The sequence below is a fragment of the Mustela lutreola genome, chromosome 1, assembly GCF_030435805.1.
Source record: "Mustela lutreola isolate mMusLut2 chromosome 1, mMusLut2.pri, whole genome shotgun sequence".
Taxonomy (NCBI): domain Eukaryota; kingdom Metazoa; phylum Chordata; class Mammalia; order Carnivora; family Mustelidae; genus Mustela; species Mustela lutreola.
Genome location: NC_081290.1, coordinates 278285591 through 278309233, shown reverse-complemented (window position 1 = coordinate 278309233; position 23643 = coordinate 278285591). Strand labels below are relative to the sequence as shown.

Genomic DNA, 23643 nt, shown 5'->3' with positions numbered 1-23643 from the left:
GACCTCTAATGTGTTGGCTACTTCTTACTCATGTGGCCCAATTACCATGATGTCACTGACAGAGTGGATTGATGTGATGGTCTGCAGGAAGTACAAATAGTCCAGGCCTTTTCTATCTATATTATATTGAAAGAAGAAACTGTTACTATAGTCTTGGGCAAGATTATATATATATATATATAATATATATTATATATATATTATATATATATATATATATATATGTATATATAATATATATATACTGTCATCTGCTCCATGTGAGTTGAACTGCTTAGGAGCCCCTTTTCTGATAATGACAGAAAAGAACACATTAATCCAGTCAGTGGCCACACACCGTGTACCTCGGGCAGTGCTAATTTGCTCTAGCAAAGATATCACACTATGATATCACACAGGTGGCACACTGCCCTACCACTTGGTTTGACTCTGTGGAAGTCAATGGCTGTTCTCCAGACTTACGAGTTTTTCAAGGAATCAACTAATAAATGCATATGTGACAGGGACCACTTTTCCTGTACTTTTTAGATCCTCGAGGACTGCACTAATTTATATTCATGTCCTCCCCCACTTAAGTCAATGAAAAGTAGGGGCAGAGCTCTCTAAGGACTTTTAGTGCTGATGAGATTTTTTTTAAAGGGGGGGACTTCAGGATTTTAAAGGGGACATGCACTAGTGTACCTCGGTCACTCTCAGCTGGGACTGAATTCTGGAAGTGGAGCAAACCAGAGATGGACGGAGCCTTCTGTGACTCAGTCTCATGTCAGTTTTGTACCCAACTGAATTAAGATGATCTGACTGCATTCTATCAGAAAATAGGGAGACTCCCACCCTGGAGGAAAATAACAAAATGCAGGCACTGATGCAGGTGATAAAGCCATTGCCATTTTTTGTGTGTGTAAAATGCAAGAATGATGCCACAGCCAGGCCAGCTGAGCTCCTGAATGTACATACCGTTTGTATTTGACTGCCAACCCCTTTGGATCCTTCCTTTGTCAGTGAATGAGAGTCCGAGTCCGGTGGAAGGGACCTCCGGATGTCCAGAGGTCAGTTTCAAGAGGGCTTAGCAACAGGTCAAGGGCTCTGTTTAGAAGGTGCGGTACTGGATACATCCAGCAGGTGGCGACGTTGTACCAGGAAATGGCCTCTCTGGGCGCTCCACTGGCCTTCCCGCAGTTAGCCCAAACTGGGATTTCCTCTTTCTTCTTTGGAAATTCTGTATTATTCTAACTGGAATCGTCGGGTTGGAGGTGGGGGCAGGGAAATGGTTCGCGGACAAGCCTCATGTCCAACATGAAGCGGTTCCTTAACAGGAGAATCCCCGGTGGCACTTAGGAGGCAGGGAGTTCTGGGCTAGACCACAGCAGGGATCATCGAATCCCCCAAAGCCACCAACCACAGGATCACTTCGGTTTTCCTCCCCCACCTCAATCTTGCCTAAACCCCACTACTTGAGTCAGATTGCTTTCTTCCCATTCAAGGGCAGTACAAGTCAGGGGACTTTCCAGGTGGTGGGGTCAGGTTATGGAGGGCGGGCAGGGTGGGCTGGGGAGGAGAGAACGCAGTTGTCAGTCTCTTTCCCTCCTTTGTCCTCTCGCTCCAGGGTCCGCACCGAAGCCCCAGAGCTAGTTCCCCTCCGTGTACCACTGGGTATCTGGTGAGCACCAAGGCCCAGGGACCCCTTTCTGCCCCCTGCACAAGCTGCATCCGCTCCATCCCTCAGTCCATTCCAACACTCCTGTTCTCCAGAAGCTTTTCCTCTTCTGGGACAAGGTAGTTTGGTGATTTGGCCATCAATTCGGGTCCTCCCTCCTGTATTGACACAAGTGTATATGGCCTTTGGTCCCCCTTGGGGACAGGGTGATCTTAGCTTCATCTCTAGTTGTCTTTCTCCAAAAGCAGCTGAGGTTTTGGTAGCGGGGAAGGAGGGCAGCAGGGGTGAGGAGGGAGAGGAACGTCACTACCGGCTTTTATTTTCGGTTTTGAGCAGCTGCTGGTGGTTTGGGGTCGACCGAATGAACATTTAATGTTGTAGCTGTCCCAAAGCTAGTTGCAGGGAGTACCGTGGGCAGAGTCCACCGGTGGAATGGAGGCCAGGAAGGAACTGGAGCGAACTCGGCAAATGGGTGACAAAGTGGGTCCTGGTAAGTGAGACATGAGGGACAGGTGAATCCAAAAGATTCTGCGCAGGGCTGGGGCCCGGAAGGAAACTGATCTGCTCAGTGGTCTTCCTTCTCCTCCTTCCCTTTGGCCATCACCCCCGCTGTCCCATCCCTGGCTTCTCACATCTGCACATCCTCCTTTTCTTCTCGCCCCTCCCCCCACCAAGGCCTTCTTTCTAGGATGTGTTAAAACTCTCCTTTCCCTGCTAAGGACCCCAGTCATTGGATTTAGGCCCCACTCTAAATCCAGGATGGTCCTCCCTAGAGATCAACTTAACTATATCCACACAATCTAGTTCCCCAAAACTCACAGGTGCTAGTGGTTAGGACTTGGACAAACGTTTCTGGGAAACACAGTTCAAGCCCCTGTAACCTCTAACTTTTTCTGTTAGGTCACCTAAACATCAATATATTTTTCTTCCTACAAAAGGGTCCTAGGGAAATATTAATTTCCCTAGGTTTCTGGTCTCCTCTCTCACTTTCAGAAGGTCAGAGCCCAAAAGTGCTATAAAGATAATTCAGTGGCTTTATTCTCCTGACAGACTCCAGACTCATACTGTACGTCTGTACACATCCAAGACAGCCCAAATTTCATGAATCAATCCCATAATCCCCTTAAGAATACCAGGTATTTCCATACTATGAGTAGGCCTCAAATCCAAAAAAGAACCTGACACCACAAAATGCCAGTGAGGACAGGAAGCAGTAGGAACTCTCGCTCACCACTGCTGCTGGGAAGGCAAAACCGCATGGCCACACCCGTAGGAAGATGGTTTGGCAGATCTTCCCAGAGTTAAGCACAATCTCACCAGACAGTCTAGGAATCACACTGAAGTATTTATTTACCCAATGGAGTTGAGAACTTGGGTTCACACAAACATTTGTATGCAAACGCTGAGAGCAGCTTTATTCATAATCGCCAAGCACAGAAGCAACTAAGATATCTTTCAACAGGTGAACGAGTACACAAAGGGTTGTATACCTGCACAAGAGAACAGTAGTCAGTGGCAGGAATGAAATAAATGAGCTCTCAAGCCACAAAAAGATGCAGCGCACGCGACCTTTGTTGAATATTGCTCAGCGAGAGAAGTCGAGCTGAAGAGGCTGCCTACTGTAGGGTTCTACTCCGGGGACCTTCTGGAAAAAGGCAAAACTATAAAGACAGTAAACTCATCCGTGATCCCTTAGGGGTGCAGGGGAGAGGGAGGAAGAAGTGGGTGAAGCCCGGGGGACTTCTAGGCTGTGAAAGAATTCTGTACAACATTGTAACAGTGCACACATGACATTATACACTTGTTAAGACCGCAGAACTCACAGCATGGACAGCGAACCTTGATCTACGCAAATTTAAAAAGATTTATTCGTTTATTCATTTTGAGAGAGAGACAGCATGAGCAGACGGAGGGGCAGAGAGAGAAGGAGAGAGTCCCCCAGCAGACTCGTCTCTGAGCGCAAAGCCGCCCTTGGGACCCGAACCTGAAACCCCTCAGAGACCAGGACCTGCGCCAAAACCAAGAGTCGGTTGCCCAAGATATGCAGATTTTAAACGTCACTTAGGCTGAGAAGTGAGAAGAAAGAGTGGAGACAGTGACAAGACTCCAACTACACTGCAAATGTGCAAAACACCTCGCTGCGTGGTGTGGAAGGACAGACAGGTGCTGACCCCAGTCACTTTGGGAGTGAGTCTTTAAGAACTAGAGGCAAGGAGATGGCACATACACACTGCTCTGTAACTAACCACGCTACCCCTCCTCCCACCAGTACAGGTGAACAATTCTGATGCCGCTTTGCATGAAAACCAAATTGAACAATTAAGTGGGTCGGGGATGGTCGAAGCCAGGTTTCTCCCTGTTCGACTGGGAGTTCCCAGATAAGCAATGGAGGAGGCGAAAATGATCCAGTCCAGTGGGACTGGACTGCAGTGGGAGACATCAGTAAGAATGTCCAGTTTATGATACATCCAGTCACACGTAGGAATGTTTGCAGATACATGGTACCTGCGGCGGCCCTCCTCATCTGCGGAGTACACTTTCCAAGACCCCTAGGGGATACCTGAAACCTGCATATATTCTGTTTTTTCCTCTACACACACACACCTATGATGAAGTTTAATGTATGAATGAGGCACGGTGAGAGATTAGCAATCCCTAATAAGAAGATAGACCAATTTTAACAATACACTGGAATAAAAGTGATGTGAATACTGTCTCTCTCCCGCTCTCAAAATACCTTATTGCACTGCACTCCTCCTCCTTGTTATGATGACGTGAGGTGGTAAAATGCCTGCCTGATAGGAGGAAATGAGCTGGCTGACCTAGGTGCTGTCACCCAGCGTTCGGCTACCATTGACCTTCGGGCGATAAGTCAGAAGGAAGATCATCTGACCACAGGAAACCAGAGCCCCAGAAAGCAAGATCAAGAATAAGCTGGGAAGGGTGACTGTACAGAAGCTAATAAACACACACATATGTCTTTTTTCTGTCTGCTGAGCGAGCATAAAAGAAAGAACATCCAATAGCAACAAGCATATTTAGTATCCAGATCTTGGTTTCTAACACTGTTCTCCAGGGCTCCTTGGAGAAATGGTTGATTCTAGGGCTGGGGCAGGAAATTTTCAAGCAGAGCATGGACCACAGCATAGGAAAGTACTCAAAACAAACAAACAAACAAACAGGAAACAAACAACACACTGATGAGAATATGTCAAAGGGATATGCAAACCCTTGATGTCATATGGTGAAAAGGCACTTTGCTCCTCTGGTCTTACTCTCCAAACCCCACAACACCAGTCTAATCATCAAATTCCAACAGAAAGGCATCCCACAGAACACCTGAGCAGTACACTCTTTCTAACTGTCAAGATCACTAGTCAAAGTCTGAGAAATTGAGGAGCCTAACATTAACATTAACATCTAAATGTAATGCACTATGTGATCTTGAACAGAAAAGGTAAAAACCAAGGACTTAAGATCACAGTGATAGAATCTTTACGATAGTTTCTTTGCCCAAATAGACTAATCAATACAAGAATAATGTTTTACCCTTTGAATTTCAGAACACATGCATCCTGAGTTTTAGTAATATGAAGATTTGGGAAATACTAAAGATTCTGTGAGAGATTATTTCTAAGCAAGCATTTAGTTCCTCACTTAAGATGAACAGCAGCCCTAAAATTGTGCTATAGATTGACCCACACATTTTCTAAGCATTTACTTTCCATCTTCCAGACACTAGGAATGAAGAGATGAACACGTGTTAGATACTGCCTTCAAGCAACTGAATTTAGGGGAAGGCACAGAAGACACGGAAAACACACACACGCACGCACATGCGGTTTGTGTCACAATCCCATTATTCTTCCCGTTGGTTGACTTTTCTTTTCTTTTTTTCTTTTATTTATTTTCAGCATAACAGTATTCATTATTTTTGCACCACACCCAGTGCTCCATGCAATCCGTGCCCTCTCTAATACTCACAACCTGGTTCCCCCAACCTCCCACCCCCCGCCCCTTCAAAACCCCCAGATTGTTTTTCAGAGTCTGTAGTCTCTCATGGTTCATCTCCCCTTCCAATTTCCCCCAACTCCCTTCTCCTCTCTAACTCCCCATGTCCTCCATGCTATTTGTTATGCTCCACAAATAAGTGAAACCATATGATAATTGACTCTCTCTGCTTGACTTATTTCACTCAGCATAATCTCTTCCAGTCCCGTCCATGTTGCTACAAAAGTTGGGTATTCATCCTTTCTGATGGAGGCATAATACTCCATAGTGTATATGGACCACATCTTCCTTATCCATTCGTCCGTTGAAGGGCATCTTGGTTCTTTCCACAGTTTGGCGACCCTGGCCATTGCTGCTATAAACATTGGGGTAGAGGGCCTTTCTTTTCATTACATCTGTATCTTTGGGGTAAATACCCAGGAGTGCAATGGCAGGGTCATAGGGAAGCTCTATTTTTAATTTCTTGAGGAATCTCCACACTGTTCTCCAAAGAGGCTGCACCAACTTGCATTCCCACCAACAGTGTAAGAGGGTTCCCCTTTCTCCACATCCCCTCCAACACATGTTGTTTCCTGTCTTGCTAATTTTGGCCATTCTAACTGGTGTAAGGTGATATCCCAATGTGGTTTTAATTTGAATCTCCCTGATGGCTAGTGATGATGAACATTTTTTCATGTGTCTGATAGCTATTTGTATGTCTTCATTGGAGAAGTGTCTGTCCATATCTTCTGCCCATTTTTTGATATTATTGTCTGTTTTGTGTGTGTTGAGTCTGAGGAGTTCTTTATAGATCCTGGATATCAACCTTTTGTCTGTACTGTCATTTGCAAATATCTTCTCCCATTCCATGAGTTGCCTCTTTGTTTTCTTGACTCTTTCCTTTGCTGTGTAGAAGCTTTTGATTTTGATAAAGTCCCAAAAGTTTATTTTCGCTTTTGTTTCCTTTGCCTTTGGAGACATATCTTGAAAGACCGTTGGTTGACTTTAAAAGGGGATTAACAGCCCACGTGTTAGGATTATAGTCTTCATGTCTTTAGAGAAGTGGTGTGTACAAAATGTTCTATAATGGCAATTTTTTAAACAAAAGTAACCATTTTGGAATTTAGGACATGATCACCTTTGCCTGTGGAATACCAACTCCCTGGGTAATCCCCTGGAAGCCAGTAAATAGGCTGAATTCTCACCATCTTCAATCCTCCTCACTCACCATTTCCACATCTTGTGGATCAACACATTGTTCTGTATTTGGCTGATTTATACATTCTTCTGTAAACCACTGCCCATGGTTTCGCATCATATCAAGGAGAATGGATTCCATAGTACAGCCGAACTCAATGATATGAGATAACCCAGTTTGGCGATTATAAGTGATGCCAGCAGTATGCATGGCTACTAATGAACCTTTTGCATCAAACACTGGGGAGCCAGAAGCCCCAAAGTAAAAAGAAGTGTCATAGGTAATCACATCAGGATCGTAAGCTATTTTCTGGAAGCTTCTTTGAGTGTACATATGGATATACTGCATGTCATGACTGCTATTCTCTCCCCCTCTAGGCTGAGAATGTTCCTGAAATTTCTCCCCTCGCTGCTCCAGAGGGATCACGGTGCAACCATCACTAGACTTGGCCTCTCCATACGGATGGCCGATGATATAGATGAGCCCACTAGATGGCGCAGGAGCAACTCTAGAATAGAGTCCCAAAGGTACCCGCTGTCCATTGGCCTTCAGTTGCAGAACCGCGTAATCGAGAGTGGCATCAGATACCTTAAACCAAGGCTCAATGAAAAAGCAGTTCTCTTCTTTCTCAGGGGGCCCTTCGTAACTAAAAGTCACTCTTACGCACTGACCAATTATGTCTGCCCACCTACTTGGGTCTATTCCCTTTCCCACAATGTCACTTACCACGTGTCGACAAGTTAAAATAAACAATTCATTCAAAACAAAGCAGGTGGCAGAACCCCTATTTCCATTGTTGTCCCACGACAGGTACCCAACTGAGTCACTGAGATGAGAAAGAAGTTTGTGCATTTTAACTGGGGTAGAGTTTCTTGTCAGTTTCCCAAAGTTTACTTTATGTAGTTTAAATAATGAAGCTCTGTTCTTTTTCTTTTCCAATTTTTTCTTGAAGTTATCTCTGATTTTTTCACTTTCTCTCTGCAAACTGGGGTACTGAGCCACAAATTCTTCTCTCAACACAGAGGTGTTTCGTTCCTCTGACTCCGAATTTTGAGAAGCTCCTGCTCCAAAGCCCATTCTTTTTTCAACTTCAATCTCAAAGAGCTCGCCTTCTAGGTTGTCAACAGTCTGCGTGCTTTCTAGAATGGAGTCATGGTTTTTGATGAGTCTCCAGTCCTCTTTCTCCAGAAAGGAGAGAAACCTGCCATCCTTGCACACTGCGTCCTTGATGGTTTCTCCTTTGAAAGCGTAGACACAGAGTTTGCACCCTTCTTTGTGGAGATGCCTGCTCTTGACTATCCTCTTCTTTCTCTTCCCAATCACGTGAATATAAAATTTGACACAGTCAGGGGATACCTTGTCATGCCGGCCAAATACCGGGCTCCTTTCTTTCTGTCTACTTCTACTCTGGGCAAATTTGATTAGGACGTGGCAGCTTTCAGGAAAGCAACTGAGGGGCATCCCAAGATTGATGTATCCTTCGATGCCTTCCGTGCCAAGCACCAGCATCTCTTTGCCCTGCTGAGTTTTTATTTCCTTCTCGACAGCCTTTAACGTGTTGAGTGCTGCATATAAGCTATCCCCTTCACTGTGTGTGAGCATGTGTTTTCTGGAGTTCACAGCCAAGGTGATGTAAATTGTCTTCTTTGGGAGCCCAGTCTGGTCTTTGGGTCCTTGAGCCTGGGTGTTAGTTATATCTTTTGGACCTTTCCTAGCACCCATCTTCATTTGAGGAATATCAGAATTATTCTCCTGGTTTTTATTGACCTAAAAATAAATGTTACAGCCTTTAAAACTCTGAATACAACCTTACACAAGGAGGATTCATCATATACTAGAAATTCCCTGAAAAATTAAGAGCATTTGATTTCTATGCCTGAATGAGACATTGTCGCCCAAGTCGTATTCATTATGGCATTGGTGTGGACAGAACTTGCTGGTCATGGAAATAACAGGGCAGGATGGTTGTAAAGATTCAGTGTAACGTCATAGGTGACAATACCCAGCACGATGACTGGCACATTAAGAGATTAACTTTTATTTCCCTTCTTTGTAATGGTGCTAATATTCTGGATCCAAAAAAAAAAAAAAAAAAGGAGCATAAGGTCATATACGTTCACTCTGGGCACAACAAAACAAACTCTCAGAGAGCATCTCTTCAGCCCAGCATTGTCAGAAACACCCTGGTTGGGACACTGTAATGGATTTCCAGCTCTTCAGAAGATTCTAAGGCAGATACGGACCTTTTCAAGTAAGGGAACTGGGTAGTACATGGCTATTGGCTGGCTCTGTCATGAAGTAGGACAAAGAGAAGCATAACTAGGCTTGTCTCAGCTTTCCTAGATACTTGGATATTTCAGTTACAACCAGACGAAAGAAAACAAAGGAAAACTTTTACATTGCATACTCCAATTCTCAAAATTCTCCTAGCCTGCTTCTTGATAGACGCAAGGAGGATTTCAGACTCAGGAAAGAAACTGAGGGTTTGATATGATAACAGAGCCCCATTATTAGAAAGAGCCCTGAGGTCAGTAAAAGTAAATGTAGATCTTCCCTTCACTTATGTCTCAAGCAAAAAGGCATTTCTCCCCCTGCATAAATAAACTGAGGATAATAAAAATCTTCCCTCCCTGCCTAACAAGGTTATGATAAGGATGATTATTCTAAAATTTGTTTCATACACTAGAAAGCACAGTACAAATGTAGGTTATTACTGTGATCAAAGAGATTAGCTATATTTGAGATAGTATATATTTTCATTCTTTGAAATAGTATTGATTTTTTTATTCCACAGTTGACTGTAATACATTATAGTAGATTCATTGTTTGTTGTTCAGGAAGTGTTACAATAGCTTTTTACTGAAGGCTGTTTTGATGTGGCCAAGACCTGTATTAACACTAAAAGAATAAAATGGATGAGAAAGATTTTACTTTAATAGCGTCAACCTACAAGGAGGCAATTTTTTGGCAGAAAGAATTATGAATCTAGTGTCAAGAAGAGCTATGTCTCATATTGGCATATTCCATAAACAGTAAATAGACATATTTACAAACATACCTGAGAGAAATAGTGCTCAATTTTCCTATTTCTCTTCTCATCGAATGCGATCTGTGACCTGCGCTTCTTAGGGCTCATGATGGTTTGAAGGTGAATAGACAGTTCACTCTAAACACTAATTTCAAAAAAGTTCAAGTTAGAGTGGTATTTTCATAGCTATGTTAATTGTAGAGGATAACACTGATGGGACCACAGATCCCACCCCTCCCCTTGGCCTCTAGCATCCCTCTCTTGCTAAGAGATGTTAACTTAGCAAGTAAATAGTTGACCCAACAACTACGATCACTCGATGATAAAAGCTCCCTTTTATAGACCACTGCTTGGTAGGTACCACACTAAATACTTGAAAGAAATTGTCTCCGATTGCCAGTTCCCCCAGAAACCATGCAAAGCTGGTGCATTTGCTTTTTGCAGATGAAGAAACTGTAACTCAGAGGAGGTAGGTGACCCTTAAGGCCAGAGCCATGTGATAGAGATGGAATTCAAATGCAGAAGGGTTTGTAGTATGAGAATTAAAAAGTGTGTTCTAGTTACACGGAGATTAAAATCTGGCCCCCATTTAATGGCACAGGGATGGTGTGATTACAGAGGAATGGATGGGAAAAGAGCCATAAAGACAAAATCATCTTGGGACGAGAGTTTGCCTGGGAAGTCAAGAAGTCAAGAAGTTTAGTTGCTGCTTGGTTTTTTGGTTTGTTTAAAGGGATACTTTTCCCTTCTATCTTTCCTCTGATGTCTCCCCAGAAGAGAATGAACAATGTAAATAAAACCGTGAAATCTTCATTAGCAATAAATAGAACAAAAGCCAGGGAGGGCAGCAGCTCTGTTTTCAGATCCCAACATGTACCACGAAGCCTGGCATGTGGTGATCTCTCAATAAAGACACATTTGTGGGGTGCCTGGGTGGCTTGGTCGGTTAAGCGTCTGCCTTCGGCTCAGGTCATGATCTTAGGGTCCTGGGGTCAAGTCCCGCATCGGGCTCCCTGCTCAGCAGGGAATCTGCTTTCTCCCTCTCCTGTTCCCCTTGCCTGTGCTCTCTCTCTCTGACAAATAAATAAATAAAATCTTAAAAAAAAAAAAAAAAAAGGACACATTTGTAAAGATCCAATGAATGAACGGAGCAAGCACAGGAGGTGCTATGACCTATCCTAAGTTCCTTTTAATAAATTACCTCATTTAATTTTTCCAATTCTGTGTAATTGGTATTATTAGTTCCATTCTACGAATAAAAAACTTGAACATCTAGAGAGATTAAGCTATTTACTCAAGGTCACAAAGCTCCAGAAAGTATACTTTTGGTTACGAACATTTTCAAATGGGAACAACAACAACAAAATAGAGAATAGGATAATGACTCTGCATACGCCTATCACACAGAGTTAATGATGATTCATTTTTTGGATAAATTTGCAGCATCCTTTTATTTTTCTAGATTATTTTACACTTAGATACATCATAACATTTTATCCCTAATTATCTCTTTCCAGCTCTACAAATTAAGAACTTTTTCTTGCCTAATCACAATCCTAATTTATTTGACCATCCAATCGAGGTGCATTAGTCGTCTTTAATTATTATGTCTCTTTAGTCTCCTTCATTCTAGAAAAAGCCCTGATTTATTAAAAAGAACAGAGAAGCTGTCTGCAGAGCGTTAAACTCCCCGGCTGCTGCTTCATGTTGTTACGCTGTAGCCCACCTGTTTTTTGGTCAAGGGCAAGTTCTCTAAAGACAATGACTGTTCTCCTAACCGTTTCACTGTGGAGCAGGAGCTGTGGCTTCATTCTTTACTGCTAATGAGCTGCCCAGGAAACTCCAGCGTCTCTGAGCCTAACTCTCCTGTTTGTAAAATGAGCAAGGACTCTAAGAGAGCTACAGAATCTGAAGGTGCTGCATCAAGGGTAGTTTTTATAAGACCACCTGGGTTCAAATATCAGCTTATCATTTACTAGCTGCCTGACCGTGGGCATGTTAAATTAACCCCTGTCCATCTCACTGTCCACAGCTCTAACACGGGAGGAGTAGTGGAATCTGACTCCCTTGTGAAGATTAAAAAATACAATGCATGAAAAGACTTTCGGAACAGTGCCTGGCACATAACAGGTTGCCCAGTACATATTACTACTATTATTATTTTGTATCAATATACTTACCACAGGGATACTTTTTCAACAGCAGAGAACCTGGGAAAAGAAAATAGATACCTATCACTGGGCTGTGTTGTAAGATCCTTGAAGGCAAGGACTTACTGTCCAACAATTAAGAAATCTGCAATTTCAGTGTGTCAGTTGATGATGACCCAATCTTAGGGACTGAGTGAGAACCCAGGAGATTTAAGAGTGGTAATTACATATGGACCAAAAAAGGAATATAAAGTAGACAGAAAGAAATGCGAATTTTGCATTACATTGGGATTAACTCCAGCATTCACAGTGGACAGGGGCAAGAGATTAAGAAAACACCCTAACATTCCCCCCCCCCAACATCATTTCCGGTGTCCAGCGTGAGTCCCGTAATAGCAAAGGTGAAATGTCCTTAGCTGGGCCTCCTACTGCAGCCCGCTCTCAGAGTTGGAGAAGGCTCTGCTGACCTGAAGGGCTGCCCTATGTCCTCGAGTAAGGAGATAAAGATATGCGGCCTGTTCTTGGTCCATTCCCTGCCCACCCAGAGGCTCTCCCTTGGAATTCCTCCCGAACCCATCTCTCTTCCCCTCTTGCTCTTACCTCCTCACCCTCCCCCGGCTTCTCCACCTTCTAGGCACCCCCCCCCACCCCCCTCGCCCCTCGCCCCTTCCTCTCCCACTCCTCCCCTAGGTTCTCTCCCTCTCTTCTTCCTCCTCTTTCCTTCTCCGCCCTCTCTTCTCTGGAACCAGTGCACAGAACTGAGCCAGACTGGAGAGGGGCCGGGTCTCGGCTGACCTAGGCCCCCCTGCAAGGCCGCCACCGCCGCCCCCACCCCGCCTCCGCGGCGGGACAAGCTGCAGCCACGGAAATCAAACCAGGCCCAAATCTGGGCCCCGCGGGTGGGCGGCGCTGTCCCGCCCAGGCCAGCGACCCCAGCCCCTCCGCCCCAGCCCCGGGGGCTCACGCGCGCTCACCCACTCCTCGCCGGCCGCCAGCACCCGGGACTTGAATCCCGCGCCCAGCCGAGCTCGGTGCTTATAGGAGGAAGCCAAGGCCTCTGAGCTCCGGCGGGGAGCTGGCCTGGGAGGGGCGTCCCTGCGAGCGGGGCCGGCGGGGCGCGCGGGCGGGAGGCCGGGGCTGAGGTTCCAGAAGGTGTCCTGCCCCATGCGATCCGCTGCTCGGCGGGCTGTTGGGGTCCTTCCACTCTCATATCTGCCCGGCTTCTAACAGCCTCACCCCTCCGCCGCCTCTGAGTCTTTGCTTCTTTGGACACCCGGGAAGCGGGCCTGTCCATCGGTGGCGGGGTGGGGGGGGGGGCGAGTCTCCAGAATAAAGCATTAGCGTGTTTGTCTCCGTCCCTCCAGCCTGAAACAAAATCTTCCCAAGGTCTTCCGTCCCCACGGCCGGTTTGAGAACCAGACGTGGGCGTCTATGCCTCGTCTCTTCCCTTGAGCTTTTCTCTCGCACAAGGACAGCCAAGGCTGACACGGGTAGAGACCAGTTGCTGTATGGCTAAGAAGGCGGATTTTCGTCAAATACAGACCTGTTAAATTTTTGGTCAGAAAATCAAATGGGTTCCTTAAAAGGTTTCTTTACTCCCAAGGGCAAAATAAACTCAGCACTTGGGGAACGCAACAACAACCACAACAAAGCTGGACATGAACCTCCGCATGCAAGACACAGTCTCCCCGCCACTGAGTTCACACAGCGCTGGAGAGAGTTCAAGGGACCTCAGAGGGACAGGGCAGCAGAAACCCACTCGGTGTTGTGAGGCCTCCAAGGATGTCAAGTGCTGCTTCCCAGAAATCTCGACAGAACCGCCTGTTGGTAAAGCTAAGCCCGCGGCTTCTTGAGGTTATGGGGAGCAGAACTTCCGTAGCGTCTCAGAAAGGGGAGAGCAAGGTTGGACTCTTTATGGAGATTTTGAAGTCTGGTTTAAGTCGGGTCTTTTATGTGGGGGATTGGTTAGGATAGGGTAAGCCTGGGTGACAGTTTAGGACCAGTGGGTGACAGGCAAGGATTTTCAAGAAGGTTTGGAAACTGTGCTTTGATGTTTTCAAGTGAAGAGTGCTGCGGTCTTTGAGGAAGTTACTGGAATAAACAGTAAAGATATTTGCAACTTCCATGTCCCTGGGCAAAAGCTTCCTGGTATAGTAAATTCATGCTCATGAAAAGAGAAGATAAGTCATATTAATGTAGTCAGCAAGCGATGTGACTGTAGATGACTTTCTCTTCATGATGAACATGCTGGAGAACCTGGTCACCATTTGTCACCGAGAGTATCGAGTATTTTATCTAGAAGCTCACTCAAGAGAACACATTTAACATAACTGTTGTCATAATGCTACACCCAGAATTTAGACACAAAGAGGTTGATCTTCTTAGGAAACATTTTCATAAAGTTAACGATGGGTCTTCAGAACCACATCAGCTTTTAAGATTAGAACCTGCTCTCCCCTTGGGCACTGCGAAAGAAATATTACATCCTTTTATTTGACTCTGCTCTAGATTTCCAGGGACAAACCCCAGTCCTTTCAGGAAACAAGGGTATTCCGGTTTACGGGTTGCTGTCCCCTCTCGCCGCCCCCCCCCCCCGCCCCAGCCCGAGGTTTTTCTCCTTTGTGACTCCGTCAATACATTTTCTCTAAACTCTCAAGTCAGCGCCAGGACCAAAGGGGTAACTCACCCAAGAGACGAGCTCGTCGCAGACCTAGCCTTCACTCGCCTGCACGCGCGACTTTGGGGGGACCCTTGCCTCCAGCCGGGAGTTCCGCCTTCTGGGTAAGCGGGCTGTGCGTCCGCCCGAGGGACCGCGGGGTGCCGCGTCCCTTTGTCTCATTGGACGGCTGCTCTCTACTGCGGAAGCCGATTGGTCGCGCTCTGGCCGCCGAGCGGAGCGCGGGAAAGGGTGAGCGCGGCCCCGGGCGCTGCAAGGTGCAGGAATCCCCGGAGGAACCCCGGCTGCGGGCGGCCGCGCACCCTCCCTCGCGGCGGACCGGCCCGGCCTCACTGGGCTCTCGCCGCCCTCGCTGCCTGCTTCATCTCCCTCCTTCCCCGAGTCCTGAATCCCCGCGGCAATCCCAGTGGGGGTGAAGGGGGGGGGCCGCGGAAGGCGGGACTTGAGGCTCCGGCCTGCGCGCCAGAAACCCGCCGCGAAAGTGCGTGGGTGGAAACGCGGCTTCCGAGGCCCGGCTGTCCCCTCCCGGAGATGTGTGGAAAGTGAAGACAGAGGCAGGAGGCAGGCGTTTGCAGCGAGTCGCCATCTCCAGCGCCCTGGGGGCGCTGCGGGCGGGTGGGGAGAAGGGGACTTGGGCGACTCGGGCGTTCCCCCCAGATGCGACAGATCCGGTGACTGTGACAATCAGGAAGAAGCCGCAGCCGAGAATGGAGGTGGAGTGAAGGACCTGGTCGTGAAGCGAGTCTCCAAACGTCCACGAATATAGGCAGATGTTTGCAATCCTGATGAAGAAGACCGTAAGGACTCCAGGAATAAATCCCAGAGCGGACAACTCCAGTAGGACAGGGCTTGCCGGCAGCCGCTGTTTAAGGATCTGCACCAACAGCAGATGCGCACGCATTCCATTCTGTATTTGAAGAGGAGCCGCGGTTACAACCGTGACACGTTTTCTGCAATTGACCGAGGACTAGAGGATGTGTGTAGAGCCAGTGTTGAGAAGAGCGTTGGTAACTACAGTATATGTGATAATTTGGGGGGAACCGGACTTAATGTGCATACAGCACTCCCCAATAACTACAACTACTGCTTCCTATACTGTGGGTTCTCTGGGATTTGGAAAGAGTAAACTTTGAAAAGGAAAAACAAACAAACAAACAACAACAACAAAAGACCCCAGAAAACCCAATTAGTATGAAAATTTCACCACTCACTATCATTCTCTGAACCGTTAGAAGTTTTCAGGCTCCTGAGAGTAGTGCATGAAATCAACACCAAAGAATTAACTTTTCTGATTTCTTTTTTTTTTTTTTTTCATTGTAGATTCTGAAGCAGTAAAAAATTTTCATGACAAGCAAGAGGTGGTGAAAATACTGGGGTTGAAACGGCTACCTCTGAGCTACCTCGTTTTAGAGAGCTATACTTTTCCAGCTGACTTGTTAGAATTTGATGGACTTTTGAGATATTGTCTGGAAATTATGACCAATCTCAACTACGAAGAAGAGTGAGGTTGTCCTTTTTTGGGAGTATGAAGACCTATAATGAAGAGCAAAACTAAATGTCTGGTCCACTGAGAAAGTATTTATGCAGATGTGAAACATTTTCTGGGTCTTTTTTTTTTTTTTTGTCTTTTGTACATTTCAGTATATAAACAAAATAGTGGTTTAGTAGCCAATAGACTTAACAACACTTTCCAAACATGGATGTTAAGAATTCAACATTTTGTTTCTATGAAATATTAGTGTGCAAGAAGATAGTGAAAAGTTAAAATAAAATGTGTTCTTATCTATGCATCTATGAGACCTTGGTGCAACTGTACCTACTATGTAGCAAGATATTTATCACTTTTTTCTTAAATATTTCTATAATTTTGTATAATTTTAATAATCCTTATTTTTAAAACATTTCTGGCTTGGTAAGTTATGTGTTAGTTTCTTGGGGAAAGGGCATAAAATAAATATTTCCTCAGCCTTAAATATATCCACAATAAAATATATTTTGTCTTAAGGTAATAGGAAAATAAACTTTTTTGGATGAAAGTTTTCTGTCACACCTTTTCCTTCATAACCCCTAAATCTTTTGTTATTTCTTTCTCCAAATTTCAGACAAGATGAAGTTGTAATCTCAAAGTTACAATATAGAGCTAGTGAGAGCTAAACCAAATAAAATTCACATTCTCAAGACTAGAAACCCAAAAGGTTTTTTTAAAATATTTTATTTATTTATTTGACAGAGATCACAAGTAGGCAGAGAGGCAGGCAGAGAGAGAGAGGGAAGCAGGCTCCCTGAGATCATGACCTGAGCCGAGGGCAGAGGCCTAACCCACTGAGCCATCCAGGTGCCCTGAAACCCAAAAGTTTTTAAAAGCAATTTGACCATTAAACTTATTTATGAAATTTTCTTCTTTTTTTCTTTGGTCTGCTGAAAACCAGAGTTTTTATAATTACCAGGAAATTCCTTAAAAAGTAGATGCATTCCTTGTAAATGCTTAATCAAATAGGCTATTTCTTCATTCCTAGATTAGGATTACAGAGAACAACGCTTTCCCATCATTAGCCTCCAAAAGTGTTGTTTTCCATACTTAATCACGGGGGTGGGGGGTTCCTTGATGGGAAGAGATTAATTTTTACATGCAAGGTCAAATATAAAGGTGACAGCATGGCATGAGTTTTCTTCCTCTGCATATGCCTCATTTTCTTACTTGCCTCTTGCTTTTATGGTGCGGTTTGGGGTTTTTGTTTTGTTTTGAGCTTTTATGTTGCTAAACAGTCAAGAGCAAAGACACTTAATACAGTATAATTTTCATAATTAATTCCTGTCTTTGTTACTCTGCTGCAGAAATTTGCTCTGTTATTATACTCAAAGTGACATTTTGGAAAATGTAAAAATGGGTTTTTCATAGATTTATATTACACTGTGCTCTATAGACACTAATTTTAATAAATCACTCATATATTCTAAGACTAATTTTCTTATGGGAAACATATCAACAATAATATGCATGAGTATAATTATGCTGTGGTAACTGGTCTATTTGGAGAATGTTTACTGTGACTCCTGAACGTGAAGTCTTTGCTAGAAAATCTTAATTAGATAATGCACCTATAAGACATTACATAAAACATGCGAACAGATAACCTCATCTGCAGGATTCTCTTTGTTTTGTTTTGTTTCTCTGTTTTTTTAGAGAGAGAATGAAAGAGGTCCTGGGGGAAGGGCAGAGAGAGACATTGAGGCAGAATCTTTTTTTTTTTTTGTATGTTTTTAAATATGTTATTTATTTGACAGAGAGAGAGATCACAAGTAGGCAGAGAGGCAGGTAGAGAGAGAGAGGGAAGCAGGCTCCCCACTGAGCAGAGAGCCCATGTAGGCCTTGATCCCAGGACTCTGAGACCATGACCTGAGCAGAAAGCAGAGGTTTGACCCACTGAGCCACTCAGGTGCCCCTCAGAGAGACAAAATCTTAAGCAGGCTCCAAGCCCAGTCCAGAGCCCAATGAGGGACTTGACTTCAGAACCCTGAGATCATGACATGAGCAGAAACCAAGAGTCAAATGCCTAACGGACTGAGTCATCAGGTGCCCCTGCACCTAATTTTTGAGGTTAATTTTTGTGCAAAGCCTTCTTGTAGGAAAAGATTATACATGGTTATACAAGATTATACATGAAGATATCTTGTTTTCCATTTTTACTTCAGAATTTATCTTAAAAGCCATTCCTCCTCTGTAAAAAACAAACAAAACTCAAAAATGTAAATAAAAATTACAGGTTCATCATACTTGACACAAGTTTCTTTTTTGGTTGCCTATTATAACTCATTCTTAATCACTGAAAGCGCTATAAATAAATGCCTGTTTCATAAATCAAGATATGTGATCAAGTTAAAATAAATTGGTGGTGGTATATAACATTTTATTGTAATTACTTTTTATAGTCATTTATAAATGGAGAGAGGGGCAGGGGATTCCTTGGCAATGGCCAGCCAGGCTGTTTGCTTACATCTGCGGGTGGAAGGAGTCACTGCCCGGGGTGTGCCTGCTTTATTTAATACTCTCAATGACCCTGTGGGGAAGGTGTGGTCATCTGCCCTGAGTCACAAATCAAAAGTTTTGCAAGTATTTGCCCAGAAACATTCTTGCCAGGATTTAAACTACCATCTGAAGCTAAGGCCATCTAACTCCTTGTATTGAAAGGCTTCTAGGGCTGCCTTTAATTTTTAACAGCGAAAGGCACAGCCGCTCACCCCTTCCTACATATTTTTTCATTTACACAATCCTTTCTTCAACACATAGATGTGCAGTTACAATTTACAAGACCAAGTGCTGGATTCTATAGAGGGTGAATGTTGAGAACAGTCCTGCCATTAGGAAGGAGGAAAAGGTACACACATAATAGAATCTCCAACATGGTTTCATTCATTTAAAACACATGTTGCTTCCTGCTTCCAGAGAATGTACTGGATATTAGGGATACAGAGTTGAATGAATATGTTTCTCATATTCATGGATCCAGAGCAGTTTATACAATCTAGTTCTAAGCACAGTACTTTCCCAGGACATACTATACATGTCTGCTGCTTAAAGTTTCGTGAAGTTTTATGTAATTTTGCCTTAGAAAACATTTATTTTGATTTTCTGGGAATTAGGAAAACCCTAATTCTGTTTCTCTGATTTTGGAAAGTCCGGAGAACTGGAAGAACCTGATGATGAATGTGAGAAATTGTTCTCAAATCTCCACCCTGCCCTGTACATATACCTTTTGCCTTGACTTGCCTTGACTTCACAGTTCCTCCCACCTCATTAATGTCAGACTTAACCACCTGATTTGCTTCAGCCAGGGGAATGTGCACAGAATGAAAACTTGCCTGGCTTGACCTTGGGCACCACTGGATCTTTCTGTTTGCCTCTCTTTGACTTCTGCTACCGCCAGTTTAATAACATGCACCTGCTAGTACTACTTCATAATGTGGGGAGGTTTCAGTGAGGCAGTAGATGGAATGAGGGTCCAAATACACCAAATACACAAATACTCCATAAATGATAGGCGTTTTCATGTTTCTTTTTTTTATGACTATCGTATAATTCTGCTTGGTATATACCTGTCTGCAAGGCTGTGCACTATGTCAAAAGTGAACATGATTTCTAGGTTCGGGGAATATTGCTAAATTACTAATACAGAAAGAATGTACCAAATTACTCTTCCACCAGCAGGACAAGGTGATGTTAATTTCACCTTGAGGTCAAAGTGTTGAGCGACCTGGATTCCTAAATTCAGAGCCAGATCCTAAGACTCCAGATACCCCCAATATCTGGAGGGCATAACACCTGAGGAGGTAACGCCCTCATGGGGGTAGGGGTGGGGGGATCTGCTTAGACTTTTAGGAGGGTGCGTGCACCGCCCTAATTGCTGAGACTCCAAGGGGGAGGCTGCCTGCACACGGGGCTCATCCTTTCTCCGGGAAGAGCGGTATCCGTCGCAGTCCGCGCAGTCGTGGCCAGAGGCCAGAGCTCCGGAGCGCTGGGTACGCGCAGGAGACGCGTGCTGGAGTGCCCTCCGTCCTTCCTCCTAAAGAACCACGCAGAAACCCGCCGCCAGTCTTGGCTGGGCGGGCCTGAGCTCCAGGGATGGACGTTCCCTAACCACCATCCTCAGTACCCCTCCTGAGACTCGCACTTCCAAGGTGCGCTGTTTTACTTAAGGGCTTCCCGGCGGGGACCGTCCTTTGCACCTCCGAAAACCGGACGGGGTAGGATGGGAACCTTCATTCATCACCTGTGGCTCGTTGGGGTTGCGTTTGACACACCTGAGTCTCATTTAATCTTCACATTCACCGTTTGGGCGGTGGGTGTGACTTTGTCTCCATTTCATAGATTAGGAACCCCTAATCTATGTTTGCTAGATTAAATTTGCTAGTTGAAGGGAAAGACAGATGTACCCTAGGATTTTAGTCTTAGAGCCTTACAGCCTTTTAGGACGCTGCAAAGACTTAGGGCCCCTCTTAGTTCCTTCATTTGCAAACCAAAGAGGTTGGCCTAGATGAGCGATTCCCCAACTTTAGTGTCTATAAGAAATATTTAGGGCAGGCTTTTAAAAGTGCAGATCTTGGGGCAGCTGGGTGGCTCAGCCCGTTAAGCGTCTGCCTTCAGCTCAGGTTATGATCCCAGGGTCCTGGGATCCTCAGCAAGTTGAAACTTCAAGTCAGTTGTGCTTCCTTTCCGTTGCTCGCTGGGTTTCCGGGACCCCACCGCGACTCCGCCCTTCGCCCCGCTGTCCTCTCGTTCCGCCGTCCCCTTCTGTCCCTCCAGAATCCTCCCGCGGCGCCCGCGGCGCTGTTAAACCCGGAGCTGCGGGGCCAGAGATGAGCGCCTGCAGCCCCGCCTTTTTGGAAAGTCCCTGCCCCGGGAGCTGAGCCTCTAATAACCCCGCCCGGCGAGGGCGTTTCTTCACTAGGAGCGGAGTCCGGGCGCCGCCTGTAGGGGGCGCGAGAGGACGAACCTGAGAGAAAGGGAAGGGGGCGGAGCCAGGGCGAGGATTGACATCCTTCCTGCCCAATAGCAGCACAATAGGGAGGTGGTTTGCCCAACCCTCCCTTCCCCCTTCCCTGGGGCGGGAAACGGTTCTTCCTTCGCTGCGAGCTGGGCAAGCCAGAGACTTTTGCAGAAAGCTGAGAAGCTACGGTCTGGACGCTCCCGCTCAAGTGGTCCTTTTCGATCCGGCTGTTGGCCTAAATGTGCCAGAACTGAGGTTGGCTTGGCCTGCTGGGGCTGCGTTGCTGCCTCTCCAGTTTAGCATCGATCGACTTCACCTTGCTGAGAGTCAAGTGCCCTTTTCTCCATCATGATACCCTGGATTTATCGTAAACATGTAAAGGGATTCTTGGCGTGGGGCTAAGCTATCTGGTTTTGTTGTTGTTGTTATTTTAGGCCCAGGAATATCTGGCCCTGAAAAGGAGGGAGCAGGCAGGATTTTAAAATATATTTTGTTACATAGTTTTCTTTTGTTAATCAAGATATAACATATTTGGAAGTTTGGTTCCTCAACCTTGGGTTTCTTCTCAGGTCTTTTCATAGCAGCAACAACAGCAAAAGCACACGGTAATTCCGATCGCAGCCACTTTGTTTCTGGAAGCCTGCCAGTTAATTTCTGTGGCCAGCCTTTCCTCCTTCACTGGCAGTTGGCCAAGTGATTGCACAACATCATGAGACAGACCAGAAGAATCCCTGGTCAGATTTCATTTTGAAGGTTTGTTTTTTTTTTTAAGTTCTACTTCAATTGTATAACTGACTTTCACAATCTACAAGAAAAAAAAAAAAGAAAAGAAAAGAAAACCCCGGCCAAAGCTAGCGTTCTGTGAAGGTAGATTAGCAAGTCTTCTCAACAGGGAGGTGTGGACCAGCCTCCCATATCCTCATCTTAGCTGTCCTTTGCAGGGTTGGGTGAAGCCTGGGAGGACTAAGCAGCAAAGACTGAAGAGCAGGAGGAGCCAACCCTTGGGACCTCATCTTTAACTGATTTGTGTTGTTCTACAACAATTACCTGTTGCGGTAGAGGTCCCGTGAATATGCTATAGGGTAGCCTTTACTCATTTCTTATTGACCTGTGTCTAAGAACTATAAATCTAGATTCTTTTTAAAAAGTGTATCCGAATAATAATAATTAAAAAAAATTTAAAAGTGTATCCACTCTTTTTGGAGTTACTAGAACTTTAAGTGTTTGCTAAAGACTTAGCACTGGGGATACAAAGAAGAATGTAACATTGTCCTAATCATCAAATAAGTTACAATCTAGTACCTGAAAAAGGTAAAAAGAGAGTTACAACTGGTGTGCTGTAACACAGAAATGAGGAAAGGCAGTGGTGGCATAGAGAGGGCTTCAGGGATGCCAGCACCTAGGGGGGACACTTGAGCTCTATATCCCAAGTTTAGATGTGCTTGTTGTGGCAAAGTCCCAGGGTCTCTGCATCTGACTCCTGCACATCCTAGTGATAAGCTTTACCGAAAATTTCGGTGGAAAACGCATCTTACTATAAGAACTTAGAACCACCTCTTGTCTGGGCTGGTTGGACCCACCTTTGGTTCAAAGGGATGGGGCAGGATCAAGTGGCAGGCAAGTTCAGCGGTACCATATGCTTTGCCTCCCAGGATTGCCACTGAGAGAGGCAGACTTCCTTTGCATGCTATTTAAAAACATACATTTGAGGATCTGATTCCCCCAACTGGAGCTCCTGTGACAATTTTTATTAGACATTTAATTACAGCAACAGGATAAGATCTGAAATCCTTACGTGTGTGGTGTAGCAAGAGGCATTGTGGGCTCCCAGGATTTGACAAGAGGTCTCACAGCTTTGTGGACATGTCTAAAGATATCCGTTTGGTTAGTTACACGTAACCCTTTGTTGCATTATTCCTTCTTTCAATTTCAGTAAATACCAAACAGGAAATGTCAGTCCCCATGGTGGTCTGGTAGAGAAAGGATGAGTCAAATGCTTAGAATAGAACTTAACTCCCCATTATTCAGATAATAATTAAGAAAGAAGGTCTGTCTCTCAAATAAACACGTTGGGCCCTTCAATTGGTGTATAAGTAAATAATCCTAATACATTTCTCATGTTAGTATTGGATAGAAGAATATGGTCACATTCCTTTCATCAAGTCTACATCTTGGCCATCTTTCTTAATCTATGTCACCAATATAAGTCCCTTTCCTTCTCTTTAGAAGTTCAAGATTTCATTTTTACATAGCATATTTTGTCTTGAAAAAAATACAAGACTCAGGATGATATAACCTTCCTCCAAAGAGACTTTACAATTCATTCTGGGCGATGGCTGGACTGGCATCCCTAGTAATCTCCAGTCACCTTAACCTAATATGGACTGAGGTGATTTCAAACTGACTTGTATCCCTGTGAAGGCTGAGACAACATCTGGAACATTTTTATTTATGAATGCAA

The 23643-nt window shown here is 44.9% G+C and overlaps 1 protein-coding gene across 2 annotated transcripts; it reads right to left on the bottom strand.

The window, feature by feature from the left end:
* Positions 1 to 2978: 2978 nt before the first annotated feature.
* On the bottom strand, positions 2979 to 14946 carry FAM111A (FAM111 trypsin like peptidase A). 2 transcript variants are annotated; one of them, XM_059143160.1, is made up of 4 exons: positions 14707 to 14946; positions 12051 to 12080; positions 9901 to 10015; positions 2979 to 8609 (listed from the first exon to the last, which is right to left on the bottom strand). In XM_059143160.1, exons 3-4 carry the CDS (start codon positions 9976 to 9978, stop codon positions 6855 to 6857), a joined length of 1833 nt encoding a protein of 610 aa, XP_058999143.1. In that variant the 5' UTR covers positions 9979 to 10015; positions 12051 to 12080; positions 14707 to 14946; the 3' UTR covers positions 2979 to 6854. The 2 variants fall into 2 exon arrangements, with proteins under 2 accessions (XP_058999143.1, XP_058999153.1); XM_059143170.1 differs by lacking the exon at positions 12051 to 12080.
* Between the last annotated feature and the right edge of the window lie 8697 nt (positions 14947 to 23643).

Coding starts and splice junctions, on each gene's coding strand:
- FAM111A (XM_059143160.1), bottom strand. CDS start 9,978: ATGAGCCCTAAGAAGCGCAGGTCACAGATCGCATTCGATGAGAAGAGA. Junction 8,610..9,900: donor TTGAGCACTATTTCTCTCAG/GTATGTTTGTAA, acceptor ATTTATTTTTAG/GTCAATAAAAACCAGGAGAA.